Source organism: Pezoporus wallicus, unplaced genomic scaffold (genome assembly GCF_028554395.1).
Source record: "Pezoporus wallicus isolate ANWC-B61680 ecotype Strahan unplaced genomic scaffold, APGP_CSIRO_Pwel_v1 contig_6274, whole genome shotgun sequence".
In the NCBI taxonomy this organism is placed as follows: Eukaryota; Metazoa; Chordata; class Aves; order Psittaciformes; family Psittacidae; genus Pezoporus; species Pezoporus wallicus.
In genome coordinates, this window is record NW_026635738.1 from 873,185 (window position 1) to 897,554 (window position 24,370).

The window sequence follows — 24,370 nt, forward strand, 5'->3', positions numbered from 1 at the left end:
GGTCTAAAGGTATAGATCCAGGTATAAAGGATTGCAGATGCACTGGGAGTGGGAGGCTGTGCTCCTGGGTGTTGCAGTCAGACAGGTACTGTGACACTGCAGAACTACGTGGATTCCTGATTTGATTTTGGTAATGAATCTTTCATACAGGCTTGCTTAAAGCTGACTTGGCACTGATTTGAGGAGCTGTAGCCGTGGGAGGTCTGTGAGGAAACAACAGTTTGTGGAAGCGTTTGAGGGTCAGAACCATAGCACAGTGCCCAGCGTCAGCCTGAGCGGGTGCAGCTGATCTGGGCACTTTGCAACCACTTTTCTAATTGAAGATGTTTAATTTGCAGCACCTCAAAATCGAAGGACAACACGTCTGCAGCCACTCCTCCACCCGTGAGGAACGGCGGGCATGCCGCTGCCCAGAGCCAGCCAGCCAGCAGCACTAATCAGCTCCCTGTCAATCAGCCACAGAATGCGGCAGGTCCCAGTCCCCATCTCATGAGGAGAAGTGTGTTTCTTCCTTTGGTTTTCCAATAAGTTCTAATTCTTCACGTACTGCATAAGTGCTTGCTAAAATACCTGTATTGGTGTCTCTGCCTTTATTACAGATAATGGTTTAATTCACTTGCATTTCACTGAGGCCTAACTGTAATGCAGCTTTGGCTTTGGGCTCTTTCATGAATGCTGGTAGCAACGCTACTAGTGCTGTTTAACAAACTCACTCAAAGGCTATTGATCTGTAAAGCCTGAGTGCACATTTCTGTAGCTTCCTATTGCTTTATTTAGTAATGCACCATTTTACTTTGCCAACCTACCTGTGGGTTCCTTTGTGCTACTGATTTCTCCCTCAGCAGTGTGGTTTCACAGTCCATGACCATGACATGTCACCTCTTCTCTTACCAGCCGTTAAGAAGCCTGCACCAGCCCCCCCTAAGCCAGCCAACCCCCCACCAGGGCAGCCAGGAAGCCAAAGCTCTGCCGCTGCTGCTCAGCCACCTTCTGTGTCTCCAAAGCCACCTGCCAGAAGCTCATCTCCTCCTGCTCAACATGCAACCCAAGGAGCAGCCCAGACCTCTGCTTCCCAGGTCTCTGCACCTCGGAGATACTCCAGCAGCCTTTCCCCAATCCAGGCTCCCAGCCATCCACCACCACAGCCCCCAACACAGGCTACTCCTCCACTGCAGCCCAAATCTAACAGTCAAGCATCTCCTCCTGCTGCACCCAGCAGTGAGCACGGACCAGAGCAGCCCTGCTACACTCCTCCGCAGACTCCGACACCGCCCGATACGCCCCCTCTAGGAAAACACAATACCAGTTCCCCAGCAGCACAGCCACAGCCAGCTACTCCAGAAACCTCCCAGTCTCACTCTCTACCTCAGAGTGGTACACTGCCGAGGCCACGGCCAGTACCGAAACCCAGAAACAGACCTAGCGTCCCCCCTCCTCCTCATCCTCCTTCTCAGCTGGCTGGAGATGGTATTATTGCAAATCCCACCCAAACAGCTTCCAAAATTGTAACAGGTGAGTGGATTCTTTCATGTTCAGTGCCACCTCACGGAGCAGAAATGTAGGAAACGATGCCTGTAGCTGTAAATCTCAGGGGGAGGGACTGAGAGGCACAAGTAACAGTTAAAATACTAAATTACTCATTTCTAGTTAAAATGCCCACCACCCATTCTGTGCAGAAGGGTTTGGGGGGGAAGTGTAGATCAGCTTGCTTTATTTTCCTTCCTGCTTTGGAAGCAGAGCACTATTATAGCAACAGGCTCTCTGGGGCTTTCTCCAGGCTCAGCATCGTGGCAGGCTCAACTATGCTTATACAGCTGTTGCCAAAAAGCAAATATTTGGAGGAGGGAGAGGATGTAGCCAAGGATACACAAGGATAGCACATACAGGAGATAGGAAAATGGCTCAACTGGTCACTGATACACGTTCTAATAGACAAGATATAACGCAGCACCCCTTTGTGAGGACAAAGTCTTCTGATGGGCTTTAAGCTGGACATCCAGAAGCCGAGGAATCACATACACTGAATTCTGGGTCTTGGGTTAATTTGTAGATTGACCTTCATATTTTAAATGCAGCCTTCTTTTGGTGAGACATTCACAAAGAGAAACTCCTACTCACAGGAGCTTCATGAAGCTTTTAGTTACTGGTTTGGTAGGGTTAATGTTAATTTAAGTCTTGGTGGGGAAAGAAGTAGCTACTGAGGACAGTTAAAAGTAGATCTCATATTCTGCTGAGTCTCTGCTTATTATAGGAATTACTAAAGGAAGAGATGATAAATGTAGGAGACTAATGCTTTTAAATCACCTTACATTTAATAATGGTTTAAACTTTCCAATGGCCCTGCAGCTTCTCTAGACTAGGACTAATGTATTGGAATGCCAAGTATGAATTCTGTTGCCTAACAGCTTTACCCCCTGATGCCTTCACAGGTGGGGCTGGTTACTGCGAATAAGGTTTGTACTTACAGAACCATGCAATACAAGCTCAAATGCTCCTGCACAGCAATACTTTTCTTTGTAGCTTTATTTTGTATATGTGCTTTGGAATATGTGCTGTCAACTCTGTGTTACCTCATTACTACATACCATTCTGTTCAGAAGGGATTTTAAGACCTGAGCTGCTTGATTTTAATAGTACTGTGAACATAAAGGTAGTCCTTAAGTTGTGAAAATATCTATAATGAAGGGAGTAACAGTTCACACAGGAAGTACGTGTCCACAAGTGAAGCAGTGACCTTTTAAAACAGCTTTATTCTCATCAGTGCAGGCAAATACCAAAGCTGATGGGTTTTTCTCCAATTGAGTGGTTTATGATTGCAGTTTAAGGTAGTTTTTACTTCAGGTTTTCAGCTATTTGGAACTACTTGGAATTTATTTGGCAAAACACATGTTCTTGTGAATAAACCCCTTTGCAGAAGAGCACTCAGCAGCATCTGCCTTCTGGCATGTGTGCATCCTGTCAGCTCCAGCCTCACTAATAGCACCAGTCTGCTCAGTCACAGCTGCCAAACAGCACATTAATAATCTTCCTACTCATTTGTAACGGGTTAGAGATGGTGCCTTTCTAAAGTACCAGCTGCATGACAGGCTCAGAGAGTTGAGGCTGCACTCCTGAGTTATCTCAGGATTTGAGTGCTTACAGGAAGGACACAAATTAGGATTGAGAGTCAAGTTGAAAGTAGTTTTGGATTTGGAGAAGCTGGCAGTAAGTTTGCTGCTTGAGCAACTGAAAAGCAGGTTTGCTGTTTAAAATAGATCTTATCCTGATTGAAGTTCTTTTGTCAGTGTCTTTAAAATGCAGTTTGTGGGCAATTTATTGCCCAGCTGAATTCAGCAATAAGGCTGGGCTCTGGCTCTTTACAGCACTGGGAACTGTGCTGATGAGTCAAACTTCAAGGAAAGGACCTTAATTTCTAAGTCACGTTTCCTGGGTTGACAGCATCAGGGAATTTGTCTGGCTGAGGAATTTGCTTTAATGCCAGCAGATGAGCAGGGTTTGGTTCCCCCAGTGTAAATGGAGAAACAGCTGCCTTCAGACCAACACCCAGCTGGTGTGCTGGAGGAGTTTAAGTTCTACAAGGGCAGGATCTGCTAGGCGGGAGTGATGGGCACAACTGAGGCTGTGTCCAGAGTTGGGATGTAGCCCTGACTCCCTTTCAGCTGAGCTACAGGTCAAAAAGAGGCACACAACTGGGTGCATATAGAAAAATACTGACATCAACAGTGTTGAAATTAACCAGTGCTAAAACTGGAAAGACTTCCTATCACTCCTTTGAAGTGCAACCATGGCAAGTTGGCCATGAAGTTGTGTTCAGTAAAATGACAGCAATGACAGCTGCTGTGCACAGGAGAGATGCTGACAAAGGATCCTCTAGCAAAGCTGATAGAGGAGCCTAGGAAATCAAGTGCTTTGCAAAATAACCCCTTGGGGAGCAGCTGAAGTGATACCAGGCTTTCCTACAGCAGCACACTAGTGCAGGATCAACACCTTTTCCAGATGGATCACCTTTTAAAGGATTAATATTTGTTCTGAATTAACACCACTGCATATTACATGAGTAGCTGCTCTAACATTTACACATGCACATACCAGCACTTACTATAGACTGACTTACCTAATTCACAATGACAATTAGCTGGGTTTAATTCTAACCTTGAAAAAGATGGGAATAATGGAAGCCAAAATCAAGTTGCCAGAAGTACCTGAACGGGAATTCTGCATGGTTTTCAGGATACTGTTGAATTCCTTTGTCCACATGCTGGACTTTAATAATGCCTCAGGTTCTATTTATGGTGTTAAAGTGCTAAGGCCTAGAGAAGAATATTCTAATCAAAAGTTTTATTAAATAATCTAGATGTTTGACCTGCATTCAGTAGGAACTGTATTGGAAAATTAAATGGTAAGGAAAAGGCATATGATTGGCCCCAAATGTTGCTAATTCACAATCATCACGTGTGTGCTCACGCTCACTACTAACCCGTCCCCAGTAACACTGCTTGCTTGCATTACCGTTAGCGTGGCATGCACCAGGAATGGCTGTTTGATGCTCGCTCTTACATTAACGTACTAAAAGTGTTGGAGACTACAATGTTCACGTTGTCACTGGCCAGTTTCACATTGTATTTATTCTGTGTACAGGAAATCCTATCTAGAAATCCATGTTTATGGAGAGGTTCATTTTGTATTTGACAGCTACGCTGTTGTGTCAAATCCCCTCCCCTGGGTCTCCTCACCCTTTGTTACCTACTCTTCTGATTCATTCTTCAGTCGTGGTGGGGAGAACTTTAATACCTGCACATAAAGCTGAAGTACACCTTTTGAATGGTACTTTTAAGTGAAAATCCAAGGTAACCCCTGGTGCTGTTAGGTGTTAGAACACAGTGCCTCTCCCTCCCCTCAGAAGAGGCAAAGATGTTCCCTGTTACACACAGGAAAGGGGTTTAAGTAATTTCTTCCTCCTGTTGTGGCAGTGCCTCCTTTTGACACCACGCATATTGCTGTTCCTTCTCAAGGTGGTAGGTGGTGGTGATGTGGCTGAGGATTTGGGTGCCAAATTTATTTGCTGAGGGACCTTAGTGTTTTGATGTGGAAGTCTGGAGTAAGGTATCACTCATAGGGGGCATGGAGGAATCTGATCCTAAATCCTACTCACTGCCTTCCACTCTTCAGAATGAATCTCTTACTATGTACCAGAGTAAAAAAGGTGTGTAGGAGAAGCAAGTCCTGAGCTTTTGAGTTTAGCTTTACCTTTCTGTGTCCATGTGTGCACACATGTGCCAGCCCTCTGTTTGAAAAGCCTTTGTTGATCTTTCCTTTCCCTTTTCTCCCTAAGGAAATGCCCCAGCAATGCAGCAGTGACGAGAGGTCACTGGCCAGCCTGCTAAACTTGCTCTTGGTTTTTTGTGCAGACTCTAATCCCAGTACCCAAGAACCACTTCAACCCCCTCCTTCAGAGCCTCTCCCGGAGACGGCGAGCAAAGAGCTGCACAACCACCTCGTGCTCGATATTGACAATGATACAGAAAGCACCGCTCTGTAGCGGAAGCTCCCCGAGTCCTCGCAGGTTCCTCTCCTGGTGGGAAAACCCAACGGTGAAAAGCTTCTTTTGACGCTGTGGCAGGACTGTGTAGAGCTGGGATGGGGATTTAGCCAGTCAGAAGAAGTGTAATGATCTGTGTCTCAACAGTGGTTTTCAGAGTCCTGCATGGAAGGAACCAGTTACTGCAGAAACGTGCATAGGAAGCGTAATTGCTGCTGATACAGGTGGTATTGGCAGAGATTCCAGAAGCAGCAGAACATTAGTTATTTAAAGTGCATGTATTACGGAAATAATCTTTTTAATGTCACCGTTAGGCTTTTATTCCTAGTTCTTAGCCATTACAAGGAGCTGCCTTGCAAGAGACATTCCCTCACTGATTTGCTGCAGATTCTTTTTAAACCATGAACCAAAAAAAGCCAGAGTGCTGGTGGCGACCGCGGGTTATCGGTCGCCTGGTCAAAACTGTGGACGTACTTTAGTGCCTTGAAGGACTGTCATACTGTAGAAGGAAACTCACTGTATCTTTAATCATTTCATTGCTACTTAACGATCAGTACTTACTACTTACATCATAGTTACTTGTATTAACCAAGCCTGCTTTTGTTTATGTGAAACTCGCAACTGTTTCAGGATGCAGCTGTGGAAGTGGGGTTTGTGCTTTCCTTGGAAACGGTTGGATTCGGAGAGACCTTTGAAAATGGCTCTTTGGGTTCCTCACTGGGTGAACATTTATAAAATTAAAGGTTGTCTTTTGTCAACGTGAAGGCATCTTTATTCATGCTTGTGAGTAACGTGGCTTCCAGTGGACATGGACGGTGACACAGTCACTCCCTGGGCTTTGCAGCTCACCAGGTCTTGTTCTTCTGAGGACTGGCATGGAAGCATACCAGGAACTGGGAATGAATATGCATGTACTCTTTAATGTGTAGATTCATGTTAAACAAAAGTGAGTCCAGCTGCAGAGGGGAACACTGGATACAGCCTGTATCACGTGGAGAGATAAGATGGAACAGGCCACACTGTTTCTGTGAATAAGAGGGAGAGGAAACCAGTCAGTTGAGGTAACATTCTACAACTACTTGAATTAATCTACTTAACCTGTAAGTTCCTTAATGTTCCATCATACATCTTATTGAAAATATTAATCTAGACCTCAGGCTTAACTGCATTTCATACAAGCCTCGACAAGACACATTGCTGTTACTGTCTTCTTGATGCCTCAGTTTGAATCTTGGTGGCTGCCCCATTGATCCCTGTTCAGACAGCTCGTAAGAGGGAAGATGAGCCCTGCTACTGACTGCAGACCGGCTTTCCTGTGTCACTGCACCAGCATGGTACCAAGTTCTTGTAACTCAGAATTCAGTGTTAGGAGCCACAGTTTCTAGTTCTGTGGCTAAATTTGATGCTGATCCCAAACTGCCCCCAGGGTACCTGAGTCCAGGGTGGGTTGTGAAGGACCTAAGTAAGTTCTCAGAAACTCTTCAGGACTGGTGCACTCCTCTGCTTTACACAAGTAGTTAATTGTCTCTGCTGGGATCAGCAGCTCCCGTTCAACAGTGGGTATGCTCTCAGTCGCATCCTCGCTGTCATCCTTGGTACCAAACAGCACATTCCATACAGTTACAATAACAGCACAGGGCTATGATGCAGTTGAAGTTGAGGATATTTGCTCAAAGCACCAGGGCTGGAGTTACTCCCCATTTACCAAACACAGCTCAGTCCTCTGGTCCTAGGAGTGCCCAGCAGGAAGCAGGGGTAGAGACAATGCTAGGTAATGCTGAGTGAATGACTTTGACTTGGCTGTGTTGGAGCAATTCATTAGTGAATCAAATGGCTGCATGAAATAACCCCCCAGAGGTCTAGAAAGAAACTTGGGATAACACAGTGAGGTTCTGTAATGCTTTAACACTGCTGCTCCAGTCTGCTCAGGTGTGTGTGCTTGTAAATGCTGCTTGAAAGGCGAGTGGGGCTGCTTGTTTGTGTGGTTTGGGGGGATTTGGGACTGAATTAGGTGGCTTTCTTACAGCTCAGTTAATGGAAGCTTACCTCAAAGCTCTGGCTGGAGGCTGCCAGCTTGAGCCCGAGGGTAAGGCACCCTGCAACCACCTCTGCTGTCGACTGTGACTGGGTGGTCCTCGATGGCCATGTCACGGGAGATGTCGCCAGTGCCACTACCCAGTCTGGGAACAGTCTGGTGGGGATGGCATGTGCCACCACTAAAACTTTAATATCCTGGAGTAAAGCACTGCATGGGAAGAGAGTGAATTCCATCCGAAAGCACAGCACGGCGTTCTTATCAGCCGGTCAGGTTCCATAAACTAAGCACTGAGTTGTTGTTTGCATTCCTAGGGCTGTGCTGGGGGATGGTACATGCAGAGCATGGTGCACGCTTCCCACCCACCCAGCCAGCAGAAACCTTTCCTGACTCCTCCAGAGGGCTTGAGTGGATGCGAGGGGAAGAAATGAGCATAAAAGCAGTAGGGATTTAATAAGCAAATGCAGGAACATGACAGTAGTTTGTTCCAATAGGAATTCCATTCACAGCAGAGGAAAAGATGCAGTTTTCATGAACCTGGATTTTGGGCAATTAACACAGGGCCCTGGAGCAACAAAGCTAAAGGCAAGAATCGGCTGAGCTCTGGGGGAGTGGTTCGGTCCTGTTGTGAAAGGGCAAATAGCAGGCTGGAGGGCAGTGACTAATCGTCTAAAGATAATTTCTGGCATTCCAGTACATAAATCTACAACTGTTTACAAAGCAGGGTCCAGAAATGGCAGTGATTCCCAAGAAAGGAATTTTCCTGGGTTCTGAAGGCTATTAATGAAGTCCTGGTGCCTCAGAGATGGGCTCTAGCGCAAGAGGGCTGAGCAGGAGCCTGCTGGCAGCCCCTCAGCTGCATCCAGGAAAGCATGGGAGGACCTCGGCTCCTCTGTGGTCAGCAGGTATTCAGTGGGAGAAGAAAAGCTTGAAACAACCATCGCTGACGTCCAGCTGACCCTTAAAGAGGGCTTCTCCCGCTTCCGGTACTACAGTACTGTGAAACACTTACCTTGAACCTTGACTTTGGAGGGACGCTAAATCTTGGATGATGAGATGGATTGTGCTGCTGCAGCCCTGCAAAGGAATTGCCCATTGCAAACTCACTGTGCATATAAAACAATTCATCATCCACCTTACGTAGGCTTTCCCTTTCAGTCACAGGCGCTGGGGGCAGAGCAGGTTATTCCTGTTGTGACAGAACATGGCATCTCATTCCATCAGGATAATGTTCTGGGCCAGTTACCTGAATCCCAAAGGTGGGATGGATCCCTGAGACACCCCCATCATTAGTCAGCTCTTTAAGCCTATGTATGGAGTCAGAGATGGGTTAGTTAGTAAGAGCTGTAGTTCCCTGGATCTAGAAGCTAAACATGTACAAAGATGCATCAAGGTTACCTGGTCGCACAGGGAATCCATGTAACTTACCTCCACTACATGGAACACATGGCTGGGGTAGAGAAGCAGCAGACCTGAGACTGGTTCTCCTCCGTGGTCCTCTAACACGTTTTCAAGCAGTTCTCTGTGATAACCTTGTTTTAAAGGAGAAGATGGCTGTTTGTCAAGTGGTTTATGGCCCTAGGTCAGCGTTAGTGCTGCGTGCTCTGTTCTGTGCGTTCGCAGATCATGCTTTTATTATGCAGGAGGGGCACCAAATCATAGAGACACGGAAGCATTGCTGCCATGGGACCCTCTTCTTGACGTAAGCACGCTGCAATTCACATTAGCTCCTAAAAGTACGCCCAAACCCGCAATGTTTCAGCAGCTGCAGCCTAAAATCCCCATTACAGGTGTCCTTTCATCGTTATCGCTGCAGCTGCAGCGCATGCAGGCCCCAAAGGTGACGTGGAAGCCGGGTCTGTGCGGCTGAGTCCTTCCCTCTGTTCACTGGCACTCACTGGTACAGGTGTTTAAAATCACCTTAATGAGCCTCCCGAATCAGATAAAGCACTGGGCACCCATGGGCTCATACAGATCACTGCTTGCAAGATAGCATCAGGCTTTGTTCATAAAGCCTGTGTGCGCCCCAGGGTTTCTCACAGCTGTGTTTCCTCTGCCAAGGCAGGGTTCCCAAGTGGCAATTCCCTTTACGTGGTGTCAGAACCCGGTATTTTCTTGCCTTATGGACTGCCGCAGTGACTGCGCTCCCCGCTGCGCCGTACCGCCGCTGGGGTACGGGCTGCGGGCGCAGCGCGGCAGGGGTGATCCTGGCCACAAGCCCGCAGCGCTGAACGCGTTCCAAGACACGGCGGTGAACGCCGGACGGGAGGTGCGGGCCGGGGCCCTGCCCTGGAGCCGTGCTCCGACCCCCGCACCCCGGCACCCACCTGCGACCGCCGCCGCCGCCGCCCCCTGGCCCAGGCGGGCGAGCACCAGGAGCCTGTGGAGCGGGACCCGGCCCTGCGCGGAGCGGAGCGCAGGGGAGCGGGGTCCGGTTCGCACCGCGCCGCCGCCCCCCCCCGGGGCAGCCCCGGCCCCGCCGCGCCCCCACCTCCGCGGCGCCGGCCCGCAGCTCCCTGCGCACGGCCAGCAGGTTCTGCCGCTCCAGCGGAGCCGGCTCCGCAGAGCCCGGCCGGGGCTGAGCCGCTGCCTCCTCCGCCATGGCCGCGCCCCGACCCCGCGCAGCCCCCGCGGCCCGAGCCGCTCCCGCTCGTTGTTACCGTTACGTGCGGATGGGGTCAGGGCATCCCCCGGCACAGCCGCTGGGGAAGGGGCTCCGGGGCAGGGTGGCCGCTGACCCAGGCTGCAGCAGGGGCAGAACGGGTGCGGGTGCCCGATGCCGGGGTGTTTGGGCTGGTTTAGAGCCCTCGTGGGTGCCCGGTGACAGCTCCCTGCCCCGACAGGGGACACGTGGAGGCGTTACCTCCCAAGGGTGTGGAGCCAAAGGGGAACCAAGTGGTGGTAGGTGGTTCTAGAAGCATCAAGAGAATCCAGACCGCCCAGCTCCAGGCAGTGCTCTGACCCCAAGGAGCGTACCTAAATACTTGCAACAACCAAACAACCCTTTCTCTGCCCTTCTCTTTACACCCATTGTGTTGCAGGCTCAGGTCTGACAGTGGTGGTGCCGAGCACTCGGTGCCTATCACAGCCCGGCCCCCATTAGAAATAAGGAAAGGACTATGGAGCGCGGTCTGTCTTCTTAAATAAAGGAAGAACATTTAGGAAGCAGTAAGAATTACATTGACCCTCTGCTAATTATTCTTATTTACACCAATTAACATTAGTCGCTGCCATCTGGAGTCGAGCAGGCGAGTGCTACGCGAAGTACGCCCAGAGGAAGATGCCGGCGCACACGCACAGGAGCAGGTTGATGTTGAGGACGTGCTTCACCAGCGGCTTCTCCTCTAGGCAAGCCCCGGGGAGCGGCTCGGGTTTGACCGGTGCCGTGTTCTCGGTGCTGGGCTGCTTGCGCTCCATCCCGCAGAGCCACAGGAGGGTGGTGAGCAGCTTGGAGTCCCCTCTGCTGTTAGTGGGACCTGGGGAGACAGCCAGCAGTGAGGGGTGAATCGCGCCAGCAGAACACATCCCAGTGCTGCTGTGCAAAGGGGTTTGATGCTGAAACGCACCAGTGTTCTTTAAACGCATACGCTAGCTACGCTGAGGTGTAGGGAGCCCTTCTGTTAACACCTCTGGGGGCTGCAGGACCAGTTTTCCTCTTCCCTGGAGCACTGAGCTGAAGTTCTATTCCCAGCATCATAAGAAACGGTAAGAGGAGCCTAAGCCTAAAAGCTGAGCTGTGGCTGCTCGGTGCCCAGCGGCTTCAGCACCCGATGAGGGGTTACTCCACACGTGTAAAGCGGGTTTCCCCAGCAATTGTGTGGGTTAGGACGTGCGTGACTAAAAGCTGGGGAGACAGCGCTCGTGCCCCACAGGCGTGAGGCTCCCCAGCACCAGGGCTCAGTAACTCACTCATCTCCCCAACAGCTTTTTCTAGATCAGAGGAACCGGCAGCGAAAGCTGCAGCTACATCAACAGTGTCCCGAGCCTGGCAGCACCAGGGGATGGTGCTCAGCGCTGGAAGAGGCGCAGCGAGTTGCTACACGTGTTTGTACCTAATACCGACAAGTACAAGTTTTAAACACTGCAAATCCTCCTTCACTGATCTGTCAAGCTCTCCGCCCAGGCCTCTGCGGTCTCCCTGCTGCTAGAGGCGAGCAGAAACCACCACTGCAAAACAGAAATGGAACGCCATGAAAAGAGCTCTGCTTGGCCTCCACCCTCCCCTTCGCCAGCCGCTCCTCCTGGCAGCGCCCGCAGCTAGCGCAGGGCACCGGGCATGGCTTTCTGTGTCCCATCAGCTCCTCCTTCATTCCAAGCATATGTAATGGCAGCAAGAGATGGAAGAGAAACTAAAGTGCTGCTGAGGTAAAACTGTCACTTTCAGCATGCCCTGAGGTGACTGAACGCAGAGGAAGGGGTTTAACGTTTCTTGTCTTCAAAGCCTTTACACAGTGCCTGGGGTTAAGGGTAGGTGTTACTGGGCACGACGTTGGAGCACTTACATTTATTATCATCTGAACTATTCTCAGAAGCAATGCTTATATCCAGCTGGAGAGCTGGGCGCTCAGCTTCACACACTCCTTTGGCAGCATCAGGGGAAGGGCTGACTGCTAGGTCTGTCTTGGCTGGTAGATCCCCACGTGTGAACCAGGTAAGCCGACTTATCTGATGGCATGAAGAGCGGTGTTAAAGGAAACTGCTTTGTGGTTGCTTAAAGGACTGCCTCAGCAGCAGAGCCTGTAGAGAGAATACTTAGAGGGGCCAAACCCTGTTCTCCTGCTCGGCTGGGGCAGGGGAACAGCCAAGCGCTCCCTTGGTTAACTACAGAAGTGGTGGCTACCATCAGCGTGGTGGGTTTAGTTGGGTCTGGAACACGACAGTTGGCTGCACAGCTACTCTCTGGAGGATGCTGTTGTTCTGTCTTTAACCAAGGAGGAGGCATTTCTGCACGGGACCATCACTGGATGCAGACTGAGAGCGGGTCAGTGAGCAAAACGAACGGGTATTGTGGCCAGCGAGGAATGACTCAAAAGAACTGGGGTTGTTGGGAGAAGACGGGCGGGAGTTAGGGTAATTTTCTTCAGGTATATAAAAGACTCATGAAAGAGGGAAGCTCTCAATGTCAAGGACAGGGTAAAGGAACAGAGGAGCACAACGGGAAGCTGGAAAGGTTCAGGTTGGAGATGAGTTAAAGCTGCTGCTGGGAGGGAGGTGGGCTCTCGAGCTGACCACGCGTCTCCGTGGGCATTCTCCCTCTCAGAGGAGGTTCAGAAAGGTGCCAGGTTAGTGCTGTCTCCGAGCAAGAGGATGCGTTGGCCCTTTGGTTTCTGGCCCTTCTTCCTCCTACTGATGGCTCTCTGTAGCCTCATTCTATCTACTGAAAGCAGTCGAACTGGCACAAACCTGTTCCAGGGGAAGTTTCTCTCTGCCCTTGAGTTCTCTTTTCCTGTGAGTAAAAAGGCTTCCTCACTAAATTAGTAAGAGAGTTGATAAAGATGACCCAGAAGCTGGAATTTCTTGGGAAAGAGAGGGAAAAAAGCTAATTTGTCATGGTTAAACACACATGTTTGAGCTTAAGGGCAGCTCTTTGTAGCATCTACTGTTGACCAGTTTCCAAGGTGGGACTCTGGATTTATGGGACCTAAGTGGCAGCAGGGTGCTGGAGCAGAGGAGGGGTCGTTGTTAGAGGTTATGGCAAGTGTGATTGTCAGTACTGAACGGAACCTTGCATTTCTGGGTTATTTATCCCCACGGGATTCCATATCCATGGATGTAGCGTGGGGCATGCAGGAAACTGTTAACAGATAACACAAGAACCCCGACGGGTGACGCACCATTGCCTCCGAGGGGGGCTCTGTGAGCAGGCTCACGACCAGCATGGTCAGCGTGGAGACGGTGGCCAGGACCATGGAGAAGTAGAGGTAGTGCATGTACTTCACCACGCCCGGGCGCAGGTCGCTCTCTCCGCACCGGGGCTCTGGGTAGATGAAGTCCAGCACCAGCCGGATGCCGCCCAGCAGCAGCCCGATCACCAGGCCCCAGAACGCGCCCTGGGAGAGGAAGGATCTGCTTTACTGGAGCAAGGAGCACGGATCCACGAGGACCCAGCCTCGTTCTTGGCACACGGGCTGAGCTGAGGCTGCCTTTTCCGAGGGTCTTTTCCTTCCTTCTCTGCTCTTGCTACCTGGGTCTGCCGGTGGTGCTTCAGGAGCCTGGTACCTCTCTGTGGGCTCAGGTGGGTCATTAGTTTTGCTGTGGAGGGGAAGGATAACGTCCTCTATGCCAGGAGACTCTCAAGACTGGTATTTATATCCTAATGGTTGCCTTAACTGCGGGGCTGACAGCTGCTCTCTGCCTGACCAAAGCCTGGTTTGGGAAGACTTTACCCTTTACCCAGCCCCGGTCTTTATGGAGAAACTGGAGCCGTAGGACTCCTGGTGCCGTTTGGTCTGGCTCCTTCACTCTCTGGGCTCGCTGTGCCTTCTCTAGTCCATGTAACAAACAAGCCAACGGCTAACGAGCCCCTAAGAGGCTTCAGGAGGTGCGAAGGACATGCTGCAGCGGAGCAATGCAGTCACCTCGCTCCTCAAGTGCCAGTGGGGTCTTGGAAAGCAGCAGCAGTCGCTCCCTGCTGTAGCGGAGATGGATGTCTGGGGGGAGGGCTGGGTGTCTTCCTTTCCCCAGCAGGAGGTGGGTTTGAGTTCTAAAGGACTCCTGTGAGGGCAGTGAGGCCACAGGGACAGCGGAGCTGTTACCTTTTCATTTGCTCTTTTCCAGAAGCAGCCCAGGATGAACACCATCGCCACGGGGGGCTGCAGGTAGGAGCTGATGGACTGGATGTAGATGAAGAGCTGCCCTCCCTGGCCGGCCTGAACCAGAGGGATCCACAGGATGGAGACCACGGTGAGCAGCAGCACAAAGACCCTGGGCAAGAGAAAGGTGCCATTAGGCTTAGCTCAGGCTGTGCTTTTCCGATTGCTCAGCATGCAAGGGTCCAGCTGAGACCTCTGGTAACCCCCCCACCAAGCGTGGTCAGCATGAAGCTACTACATGTGTATAGGGGCAGCGGGCCCTGGGGTGTGCCCAGGTGTGTCCCTGATGCTGAGGCTCTGCTATAACACTCATGTTGTAGCTCTCTGTACCTGCCAACAATCATGAGCTCCCACTCGGAGCACCGAGGACGGAAGTGCTTCCAGAGGTCCATGGTGAAGATGGTGCTGGCACTGTTGAAGATGGAAGTCAGGGAGGACATGAGAGCTGCGATCATCACCGACATCATCAGGCCCCTGAGTCCTGGGGACAGAAGGAGAAGGTCAGCAGCCCTGAGGAGTCCCCAGTGACCCCCTTGGGGTGTCCTCGAATTCTTCTTTCAGCTAGAACAGACCTGAAATCTGGGTTTAGCCCCAGTTTTAAATGGCAGTGACAGGGAGGAGTTAGCGTTGATTGTTATCATTAAACCCTGGGCTTTATCTCCTATCCAGGTTGGACTGAATTGGAGCTCTGGGTGCTGGATCATCACCCATCTCCCATTGCATCCTGCCCCTTGCCCCTGTCCCACCAAGCCCAACAAAACCCCCACTGAAGTTACAGCTGTGGGGTATGTTCCTCTCCGAACCTGTCTCACAGACACCTTTAGGCCCGGGCGTACCGCACCCGTTGGTGCCAGCGCCAGCACCAGCACCAGCACCAGCACCAAGCTCCTTACCTGTGGGCAGCAGCTCGAGGACCAGCTTGGGATAAGCAATATCGGAGCAGCCGGATGGGTTGCCGCAGACTTGTCGGCAGATTTCCGCGTCTGCACAAGCCACCAGATCTGAAATGAGCACGGGGGAGGGAGAGGCAGGATTCTGCAGCCTGAACCCGTCGGGCCAGTGAACGCCGTCAGTCATCGGGGGGAACACGGAAGGCTTGGAAAGCCTCCGGCCCAGGACGGGACTGTCTCCACACAGTGAGAAAGCAGCTCTGGCCTTCCCTCGTTTCCCTTTTCTTCCTTCCATGCACAAGATAGCATCAGTGGAGGCAGCTGGCCTGCCTGCCTGTTCTTCCCTAGGAATGTTGCTTGCTTGAGGACTATGCACAGCCCAGCACGTTCCCACCTGGTGAGCACTTACTGACGTGTGGGCTTTCTCTGAGTGCCCCAAACGTAACTTGCAGGGGTAGCAGCGCGTTGGGTGCAGGAGGGGCCCGAGGGCACGGTCACAGCGTGGAGCAGCAACAGGGAGCAAGCTCAGACCCCATCAGCACAGCTGCTGTGAGCAGGGATGACAGCACACGGAGCAGGGCATGGGGAGCATGTGCCTGGGGTCTGCTGCGAGAGGATGTGTGTTCTCCAGCCACGGCTGGAAGGAGATGTCTTCAATGTGGGGCATTTGATGCGTTGCAGCCTTTTGATTTATTGGTAAGGGCCGGTCCTGCTCCTTAGAATAGGCACAGCCGGTGATAGAGGGAATGCAGGTGTGTACAACGCCAGGGTGGACACAGGGGCCTGGAGCAAGCTGCTCCAGTGGAAGGTGTCCCTGCCTGTGGCAGGGGCTGGAGCTGGAGGAGCTTTAAGGTCCCTTCAACCCAAACCACTCTGGGATTTTACGATCTCTCCTTCAGCACTTACCTGGGAAGAGAATTCTGCTGATCATGCCCGGCATCACCATCATAAAGAGAGGCAGGATTTTCAGGTAGGAGGTCATCAGGGAGCCTCCTTTGGCATGAGAGAGGTTTTTAGCAGCAAGGGACCTCTGAACAATGACCTAGAAATGAAGGCATGGGTTTGGTGCTGTCGGCAGAGGGGAGCAAGTGCAGGTGATGTGATACCAGTTGCAGATACTTTGTTCTCCTCTGGACTATTGAAATCCAGCAAGGGGGAGCACTGAGCTTGGCTGTAGCTCTGTAATTCTCGCTTCAGATCCTGATAAACTCACAGAATCACAGCCCTGAACGATGCTGCTTGTGCCGCCAGACCTGACCTTGCTTCTGCAGTGCACCGTGCTGCCCAGCCCGTGCCTTAACCACCCATAGTCAGACTTCACAGCAAGGGAAAGGCTTAAGTTAAAACCAAGTTGGGATTAACTCCCAAACCCCGCCTGGCCCCTTGTTACACTGAGGTGATTCCCCAGGTTTCAGTGTGTTTATCAAGTTTTGCATCTTTAGGATTGAAACCATGAGGTTTCACTGACCCCCCCTCAGGAAGAGCAAACCAGTCCCGGCACACCGAGGGCTGCGGTCAGACCCATCCAGCCAACTGCGTGTCCTTAAAAGCAAAGAGCAAGGGGGCACGCACCTGATCTGTGCACCAGTACCACAGGGACGGGATGGTCATTCCCACCAGGACCCCCGGCCACGGGAGGTCGGAGTTAACAGGGTCTCGGAATATGTGGAAAGCATCTTCCCTCGGCAAGCCGCAGCTGCTGTTCTCCTTGCGGGAGCTGGGAATGGCATCGAAGTATTTTGTCTGCAAGCCTTCAAGACCACCAACTTCAACAAAGCCTGGAACAGGGCAGGAGGAGCAGTTACCACCTCTGCCCCGTGGGTACCCTGAGCTTCAGTCTGTAGTTTGCTATGGGTGATGCCCCACAGGTGCTACGTGCAGCATCACCCGTAGCATCAAGTGTACTTTGCTGTGGGTGACGCTTTGAAAACCCAAAGCTACGGGCTCCTTGGGTGGGGGATAGCACAATGCTAAAGGTTCTGCCTAGAGAAGGTGTTTGTTCACCTGTAACACTGCTTCTGGATGCGTTTCTTTAGAGGTTTTCAGGGGGAACTTGTGCATTTTTAACGCACAAAGAATTACTATTGCATGAGCATCTATTCCAACAGGAGAACACAGAGAAAGCCACTCCGGACCATCAGCTCTGTGTTAACTGTGATGATCCACCTTGTCTGTAGCACTCGGTAAAGCTGTCACAGTGTTAGGAATAACCCCCAGGGAAACACTCACTGAAGACCATGAGAGTCACAGCCCCGATGAGCATGATGAAGGTCTGCAGCGCGTCCGTGTAGATCACTGCGGCCAGGCCACCTGGGAGGGCAGAGAAGCACCAAACTGGGAAAGTGGGACTGATCTGTGCTCTGCAGACTGGTCACACTGGGACTCGGAGCATGGTGGGCTGAAATTTCTCGTGTTTGAATCATAATGAGTCACCACTTTGTCACTGAAAAAGCCAAAGTCCAAAGCAAGAGCTTGTTCGGGAAATACATGGAAAAACTCCAGAGCAAAGCCCAAGCTGAATAAGGAGAAGCGAAATAAAAGGGTGTCTTTATGAGCAACATCACCAGGGGTGAGCAGTGGGAAAGGAGAAACCTTTATGGGTTTGGGATTTGCTGCTTGCTCCGTGCATGGCTCTTTTCCATTTGGCCCCTCATAAGCCCTGAAAGGGCATCCAGGATTGACAATGCTTTCCACATTCCAGGGCTCATTGTTATGTAAAGCACTCATACCTCCCGAAAGCCCAGAGGAAAATGTATTGTGCAAATGCCTCGAGCGTAACTTCTCCTTAAAGCAGAAGTGCTCTGCATCCACGCATCCCTATCGCCTGTGGCCCCATAAGGGGTATTAACTTACTCCCACCGGGTAATAGTTGCTTATCAGGCAAGTTGTCAGCTGCTTTTCCCCCTCCCCGTTATCCATACTCCTGGCAAACCCAGCTTGCATGGGAAAGGCTGGACTCTGAGCACTGGTGCACTCATCACACAGGGTCTGCGGTATGATCCGAAACTCAGCCCCGTACCTGCAACGGTGTAAACGGCCGTGATGGCCAGCAAGCCCACCACGGCGATGTAGAGGTCCCAGTGTAAGGCTTGCTGGATGAAGAGGGCCCCAGCGTACATGTCAACCTGGAGGGAGAAGGATGTCAGCCCAGTTCTAGTGCCCCTCGAAGCAGGCAGCACCAGGGAACATGAGCATGCAGCTGACCGAGCTGTCTCCTATGGCAGAACCAATGCTGTTGGTAACTGCTCGTGACCCTCAGCTCCCAGCTGTGTCCCCTCCATGCAGCTCATCCCTCTGCAACCCAAGCTCCTGCGCACTGCGCATCAGGACCTGGCTCAATTCCCTATCGGTGTTCAGGTGGGATGAGCTTATCCCTCCCCGCAGCCCCAGAGCCAGGGCATTGTGGCACCTCCTGCATTAGCCGTGATGGGAATTCCTCCCTGAGGTGGTGGCAGGGAGGAAACAGGGAGGAAAGGTGTCCTGGGGGCTGGAGCCAGCCCTGACCAGCTCCCTCTGCAGCCGGGTGAAGATGCTGCAGTTTGGGAGGGCTTTGGGATAGGCAGACTGCAGGCCAGAGTGACGGCCATGGAAGCATCCTGGACGCAGGAATCCTGTTATCAGAGATCTCCATTAAAGAGCTGGCTTTTCCTAGAGCCGCCTGCACCCCCTGGCCTGCGGCTGTTTCGGCAGGGACAAGGCAGGCGTGGGTCACACAGCACATCCCTCTTTAGCCCTGTGTGTACAGGAAGAACACCAGCAGGGACCTCTCTGGCTTCACAGGTCCCTGCCCCACCTCAGGTTAATGAACAGCAGCGAGGTGTTGCGCAAGGATCGGGTCAGTTATTTATTCAAGGCCCTGCATCAGGCAGGAGCAGTGAATCAGTCGCTCAGCGCTCTTCACCTGAGCACAAACCACCTCCTACGTCCTCATTGCTCCCGCATGTAACCGTGGTTGGTGTCTGTGCAGGCAGTACATGCAAAGGGAAGAGTCCAGGTGAGCTGCCACATGTATAAAAGCTGACAACAGACACATCCACGCTCACAGCCCGACTCCTCAACGAGCTGCTGCTCAGGATGCTGACACCCAGCTTCCCTCCCACTGCAGCAGGTGCTCAGTGGGGGAAAAGGAGTTATTCTTTGTGTGTGGGTTCTCACAATGACTGTAGTCTAACTTCCTCAGGTATTTTAATACACCCTTTTCTGCAGCCAGCAGCTGCATTTCTGAGCCTCACTCATCCCGTTTCCAGCCCGAATTCAGTCTGATTCCAGTGTTTTCCACTTACTGATATTTTGGTGAAGATGTAGATGAACAAATAGAGAATTGCCAGGAACACCTGGATTCTTTTGCCTCCAAAACGTTTCTGCAAGTACTCTGGCATGGTAGTAACCTGTGGGAGACGCAAGCCATCAGCACGGTGGTACCCAACAGCTCTCCTCCCCATTAGCCCAGGCCCTGCAGAAGGACCACAGCTGCAGCAGGAGGTGTTAAACCCAGCAGCCGAGCAGGTGCTTTAGATAGCAGTAAATCACTGCTGGGCACAACATCCACCTACGTACCCCCGCTGCAATGTAAATTGGCAGGAACAGCCAGGCCAGCACCAGGACAGAGAACATCCCCTGCGGAGCAAATGGGAAGGAAGGTGAGGGATGCTGGCAGGGATGCGAGCTTCTGGCTCTATGGGACACAGGGATGGGGTTATCCTTCAGAGGCCTCAAACGCCAGCAGCCCCTGGTGCCATCTGGCTCCTGCAGCAGGACTCCGAGCCTCTGGAGCTGCCGGACCTACAGGGGCTGGAGTTGCCCTGCACAGCACCGGGGTTGCTGCTCCACACTCACATTCCACTCGTAGGCTGTTGCGGCAATTCCCGAGGCAGCTCCTGACCCAGCCAGGCCGATGAAGTGGCCGCTTCCAACATTGCTGGCAAACAGGGATGCGCCCACCTGGAGAAAGAGGGAAAACGGGATCTGGCCCTGCACAAGGCGGGTGGGAACACAGGGATGCTGTTCCCCCGCTTGTGGCTATGGAGGATGTGAGAGTCTTGTCACCCCCTGCCACCTTCTTCTTTTCCCTACACATTCAGTGTCTCTGGCTCCTTTACCCAGCTTCTTTCATTATTCACTGCCTATCGCTCATTCTGGGGCACGTTTAGCCCCATCCTGCTTCCAAAACCATGTCTGCTCTCGTGCAGGGGAGCAGGGCAGAAGGTGGGAGGTAACAAGCAGAAATGCCAGGTCATGAGGTTCCTCTGTTAGCACACACAGACTGACCAGCCCAAGCGGAAGACCCTCAGTATAAAGCTGGGTCTGTAATGGGTAATTCTGGATGTCTGCAGGTCAAAGCACGCAGGACCAGGCTCGCCTGGGGCCCAGGCTGCAGCATGTGTCCTGCAGCAGCTCTGCTCCCCCTGTCTCCCATATGGAATAAACCAGGCAGTTTTGTAACTGCATCCATGCAAAACATGGAAGTACTTTTTGTTCCTGTTTCCCCTTTGGAGAATAAAGTTCTGCTGGGCCAGAAGCGCTTTTGGTCTTGCTGTAGCCGATGGGCACAAGCGGTGTAATGATGGAGATACTTACAGGCCACCAAACCATCTGGCCTCCAGCTAGGAAGTAGCCTTTCACAGTGCTGCGCTGCGTCTTCCACATGGACTGGGGAAGCAGAAAAGCACAACAGAGGTTTCAGCAGCCACTTCATTGTGGAGCAGGGCATCACCAAGAGGGACTTCCCCTGCGGGAGACTCTGTGCTGCCATCGGGTGAAAGCAAAGGGTTCCTGGAAGGACCTGCAGCTCCTGTTGGGAAATCCCAGGGGACAAGAGAGCAGCAGACAAGGGAGGGAGCGGCCATGCACAAGGTTTTCCACCAGCTCAGCATCCGGATCGACTGTTTGCTGTGATAAGCAAACTAAATCCCTCCAGATCAGCGAGGAAGTCGAACGGTTTTGGACAAGAGCTATGGGCATCCCCGGGTATTGGGTCTGCTCAGCGTTGCACGTGTTACTGACTCCTCTTCCTCAGGGATTTCAGGCAGTTTCATGCAACACCAGCAGCGTTATCACCACACTGGAAGGGAGCAGCTATTCATCTCTGCCTTACGACAGCCGGATTGTGCTTTTGCTGTTACAGAAGCCATGCCAAAAGGATGTCCTTCTGCCTTAATTATAACCAAACAGCATTTGTAATTTATGGACTAGAGCACTGTGGACAGGCTCAGGTGATTTATAGGACAGCAGTTCCTTCCGGGATGAACAAACCATTATTCTTAGCAATACTTTGTACTTAAACAACCTCTTCCTCACAAGGGTTCTTAAAGCTTGGCAAACACTAGAGCTGAACAGCTCTCCTGAAGCGCTGAGCACCCTTCCCCAGGCTGGAGAGAGGGAAAGGACCTGTAGACTCTTATCTTTCTGCTTGTTCAGTTGAACCCGGTGAAGTGCTGCCTGATTCAAGCCAAAGTGAAAGACTTTGGGGCCAAAGCAGCCCTGGTCTTCGGTAGAAGAGGGCACATAGGAAGGCTCTCAATGGTATCTGCTTACCCACAGCCCAACCGCGAGGACGAACACGAAGTACAGCACAAGGACAGCGATGTCCACGGCTTCCAGCGTCCTCTGGGGAAACACGTCCCACGAGGGGGTCACAGGGGTGCTGCTGGTGGTCTCCATGGCTTCCTATGCAGGCCCGGTGCTTCTTCGCCTCGATGCATGTATCTGTTAAAGAACGGGTTGCATGGTGAGGAGGGACCCGGCCTCCTCCTGCCTGTGGCTGCCCAGGTCCTTCAGCCTCTCTTGCACTTGTGAAGCCACATTTATAAGCTCCCCCCTGCCCAAAGGTGGGGCGAGGGGTGGCCTTCAGCAGCCCGGGGCTCCCGCATGGACCAGCACGGAGCAGGCGGTCGAACAAGTTCTTCCTGTGAGCACCATCGTGCAGCAGAGCACGGACCCGAGCAGCCTCAGCCACCCTGTCCCTCGCTCACAACCGGCTTCACCGCGTTGTCCGTGTGGGAACTGCAGCTGGAACCTGCCCTGAACTCCCCTTGAGATGAGGTGAAACCACCGCAGTCCTGCACCCATTGCCAAGGGGTATGAATGAAGCGGAGAGGACGGAGGTGCGGGTGCGGTGGTGATGGAGATGCTGCGGTTTCTCCTTGCCCTGTGTGCCCATTGCACCCAGTCCTGCAGCGCTGGGGCTGCGGGCTTAGGCACTTATGGAGAGGCTGGACAAAAACTAAGGAGTTTTCTGGTGGTTGATACCACCCCATCACCCGCTTTCCACAGCAGCAGCCTCCAGTCCCAGAGCTCAATATGGTGCTGACCCATGTTGGGGTTGAGTGGCAGTGGTAGCAGCACCAGGCTGGGACCGGGGACTTGCAGCACCTTGTCAGAGCCTCTTCTGTGCCTCATAGAGCCCCCAGATCCCACTGAATTCCTTGGGAGCTTCTGCCTGGCAAGGATGCAGGGCACCGAAGCTCAGTCTTACCTCTTTAAGAGGCAATATGTCTTGGCTGTCACTGAGTTTTTACTGGCACGCTTAACCTCTAACTAGGAAAAGACAAACAGGGTTTGGTATGTCAGCCCCGGGATGCTGCTGACCCCATGCTGACACCTCCTGCTTTCCCTATCTCAGCTCTGATAGCGCTGTTTCTTTCCATCCCAAGGCACTTCCCATCTCAGGTGGGTAGCGCGGCAGCACAGACAGCGCTATAGGATACACACGCTCGGTCCCAGTCAGGATTCAGCCCACATATAGGAGAGAGTTGTGTCCATCCCTCCAAAACGCATGCGGATTCAGAGCTCTGCAGGCATTAGCTGTGCCCATCAGTGGTGAAAGGTGGGGGATGCTCCAGGGGGGTTCGGGGGGGTGAGAGCCGCTGCCCCATTGCGGCAGCTGGAGCCGGCAGGCCCTAGGGAAGGGGCAGCGCGCGGTCGCTCTGGTTTCGCATCCCAACTGCACGGCCCAGTGGAAATTTTGCCTGCTTTGTGCATGCAGCTCACGGCTCGGTGCCCTCGGCTCCTGGCACCGGCGGCAGCGCTGTCCCCGCCAGAGACCGCGGGGAGGAACATCCGTGGCATGGAAATGAAGCGGCTGAAGCCAGCCCTGTGTCAATGGTGCCGGGAGAGGCGCAGCCCACGTGGGGCTCGAGGGACCCACCGGGACCACTGGAAATGCCTCCTCTGGGGGGGGGGGGGGGGGGGTTAAAGCATCCCCAGGTACATCCATCCTCCTGAGGACACAGCCACAGCGCTGGACCGCGGCCCCCAACCCTCGCACCGACCGCAGCTCCCCGACTCGAGGTACAAGCTGAAAGGGAACTTACTGCGCTCAGCCGGGTCTCATTCTGTCCCCCTGCGCCGGGCACCACCGAGCCTCTGCCAACTGACAGGCAGCTTAAATATTGCCAGAGGGTCGGGATTTGCCAGCGGAGCCGTTACCGGTGTCCCAAGGAATGAGGAGGAATATCGATAGTCAAAGTTAAACTACTGGCCCGCAGTCCCTCTCCCGGTGCCCCGTGGCTCTGGTGAGGAGCCGCGCGTTATTTTCACTCTCAGGGCTCCCGGGTCAAACTCCACAGAGTGCCTTTCTCTTAAGCAATCTGCACAGCCAGAGAAGGGACAGGCAACAATAACCCAGCCACGCTGATGTCCTCCCGAGCTGACAGCCCGCGGCACGGGGGGGAGCTCACAGCGAGAGTGCCTGAGCCTCGCAGAGAGCACAATGCACCCACGGGATGGATGGGGTTTGTCGCTTGCTCCCACTTAATCCCAGCACCAGGCTGGAGGTTTCGACTTCAGCACCGTCGGTCTGAAAACCTGATAAACACCTACAGGCGATTCTTGACATTGATAATAGAAGCCAGTTTGTTAACTAGGAAAGGGCACCCCAGGGTCTATAATAACAGAAAGCAAAGCCTCGGTGTCTGTATTTTATCCCCTTGTTTCCCTTTTGGTTTATAGTGCAGACGAACATAACTAAAGGTCTTTGAACCTTGTGATTGGAGATGCTTTCATTTGATCTGCTGGAACTTGGAAAACCCCGATTTCCCCCAATTGCATTGGAATTTGGGGCTTCAGACCCAGCAATCAGGTGCTTCCAGTCTGT

At 52.5% G+C, this 24,370-nt stretch overlaps 3 protein-coding genes across 11 annotated transcripts in view; 1 reads left to right on the top strand and 2 right to left on the bottom strand.

Moving 5' to 3' along the window:
- The window catches only part of ARHGAP17 (Rho GTPase activating protein 17), a 44,398-nt gene extending 38,101 nt beyond the window's left edge, over nucleotides 1-6,297 (top strand). For 2 of the 7 annotated variants that reach the window (XM_057398058.1, XM_057398065.1), the window contains 3 exons: nucleotides 339-499; nucleotides 895-1,512; nucleotides 5,409-6,297. In XM_057398058.1, the coding sequence (XP_057254041.1) occupies nucleotides 339-499; nucleotides 895-1,512; nucleotides 5,409-5,539 (910 nt within the window). In that variant the 3' untranslated portion in view covers nucleotides 5,540-6,297. Of the gene's footprint in view, nucleotides 1-338; nucleotides 500-894; nucleotides 1,513-2,429; nucleotides 2,454-4,354; nucleotides 4,400-5,332 lie in introns of all 7 variants that reach the window. The other 5 variants (XM_057398063.1, XM_057398062.1, XM_057398060.1 and 2 more) reach the window with 5 other exon arrangements.
- The window catches only part of TEX47 (testis expressed 47), a 149,324-nt gene extending 138,829 nt beyond the window's left edge, over nucleotides 1-10,495 (bottom strand). Inside the window, exons 1-7 of the mRNA XM_057398007.1 lie at nucleotides 10,438-10,495; nucleotides 9,902-10,276; nucleotides 9,003-9,106; nucleotides 8,587-8,651; nucleotides 7,586-7,784; nucleotides 6,971-7,130; nucleotides 6,434-6,564 (exon numbers count right to left, since the gene is read on the bottom strand). Coding sequence (XP_057253990.1) covers nucleotides 6,527-6,564; nucleotides 6,971-7,130; nucleotides 7,586-7,784; nucleotides 8,587-8,651; nucleotides 9,003-9,106; nucleotides 9,902-10,276; nucleotides 10,438-10,495 — 999 coding nt within the window. The 3' untranslated portion in view covers nucleotides 6,434-6,526. The remainder of the gene's footprint in view (nucleotides 1-6,433; nucleotides 6,565-6,970; nucleotides 7,131-7,585; nucleotides 7,785-8,586; nucleotides 8,652-9,002; nucleotides 9,107-9,901; nucleotides 10,277-10,437) is intronic.
- Nucleotides 10,496-10,749: 254 nt separating this feature from the next.
- On the bottom strand, nucleotides 10,750-23,969 carry SLC5A11 (solute carrier family 5 member 11). Of its 3 annotated transcripts, none has more exons than XM_057398072.1 (16): nucleotides 23,589-23,968; nucleotides 21,811-21,981; nucleotides 20,854-20,925; nucleotides 20,113-20,217; nucleotides 19,834-19,893; nucleotides 19,560-19,664; nucleotides 18,296-18,401; nucleotides 17,506-17,586; nucleotides 16,849-17,054; nucleotides 16,183-16,318; nucleotides 15,280-15,387; nucleotides 14,717-14,867; nucleotides 14,330-14,498; nucleotides 13,409-13,624; nucleotides 12,077-12,239; nucleotides 10,750-11,050 (listed from the first exon to the last, which is right to left on the bottom strand). In XM_057398072.1, the coding sequence occupies exons 2-16, from the start codon at nucleotides 21,934-21,936 to the stop codon at nucleotides 10,830-10,832; spliced, it is 2,025 nt and encodes a 674-aa protein (XP_057254055.1). In that variant the 5' UTR covers nucleotides 21,937-21,981; nucleotides 23,589-23,968; the 3' UTR covers nucleotides 10,750-10,829. The 3 variants fall into 3 exon arrangements, with proteins under 3 accessions (XP_057254055.1, XP_057254057.1, XP_057254056.1); XM_057398073.1 differs by lacking the exon at nucleotides 10,750-11,050 and adding an exon at nucleotides 11,512-11,741 and having other exon boundaries at nucleotides 23,589-23,969; XM_057398074.1 differs by lacking the exon at nucleotides 12,077-12,239 and having other exon boundaries at nucleotides 23,589-23,969.
- Between the last annotated feature and the right edge of the window lie 401 nt (nucleotides 23,970-24,370).

Coding starts and splice junctions, on each gene's coding strand:
- SLC5A11 (XM_057398072.1), bottom strand. CDS start 21,936: ATGGAGACCACCAGCAGCACCCCTGTGACCCCCTCGTGGGACGTGTTT. Junction 14,868..15,279: donor CCTCGAGCTGCTGCCCACAG/GTAAGGAGCTTG, acceptor TTCTGTCCCCAG/GACTCAGGGGCCTGATGATG. Junction 13,625..14,329: donor GGAAAAGAGCAAATGAAAAG/GTAACAGCTCCG, acceptor TTCCTCTCCCAG/GGCGCGTTCTGGGGCCTGGT.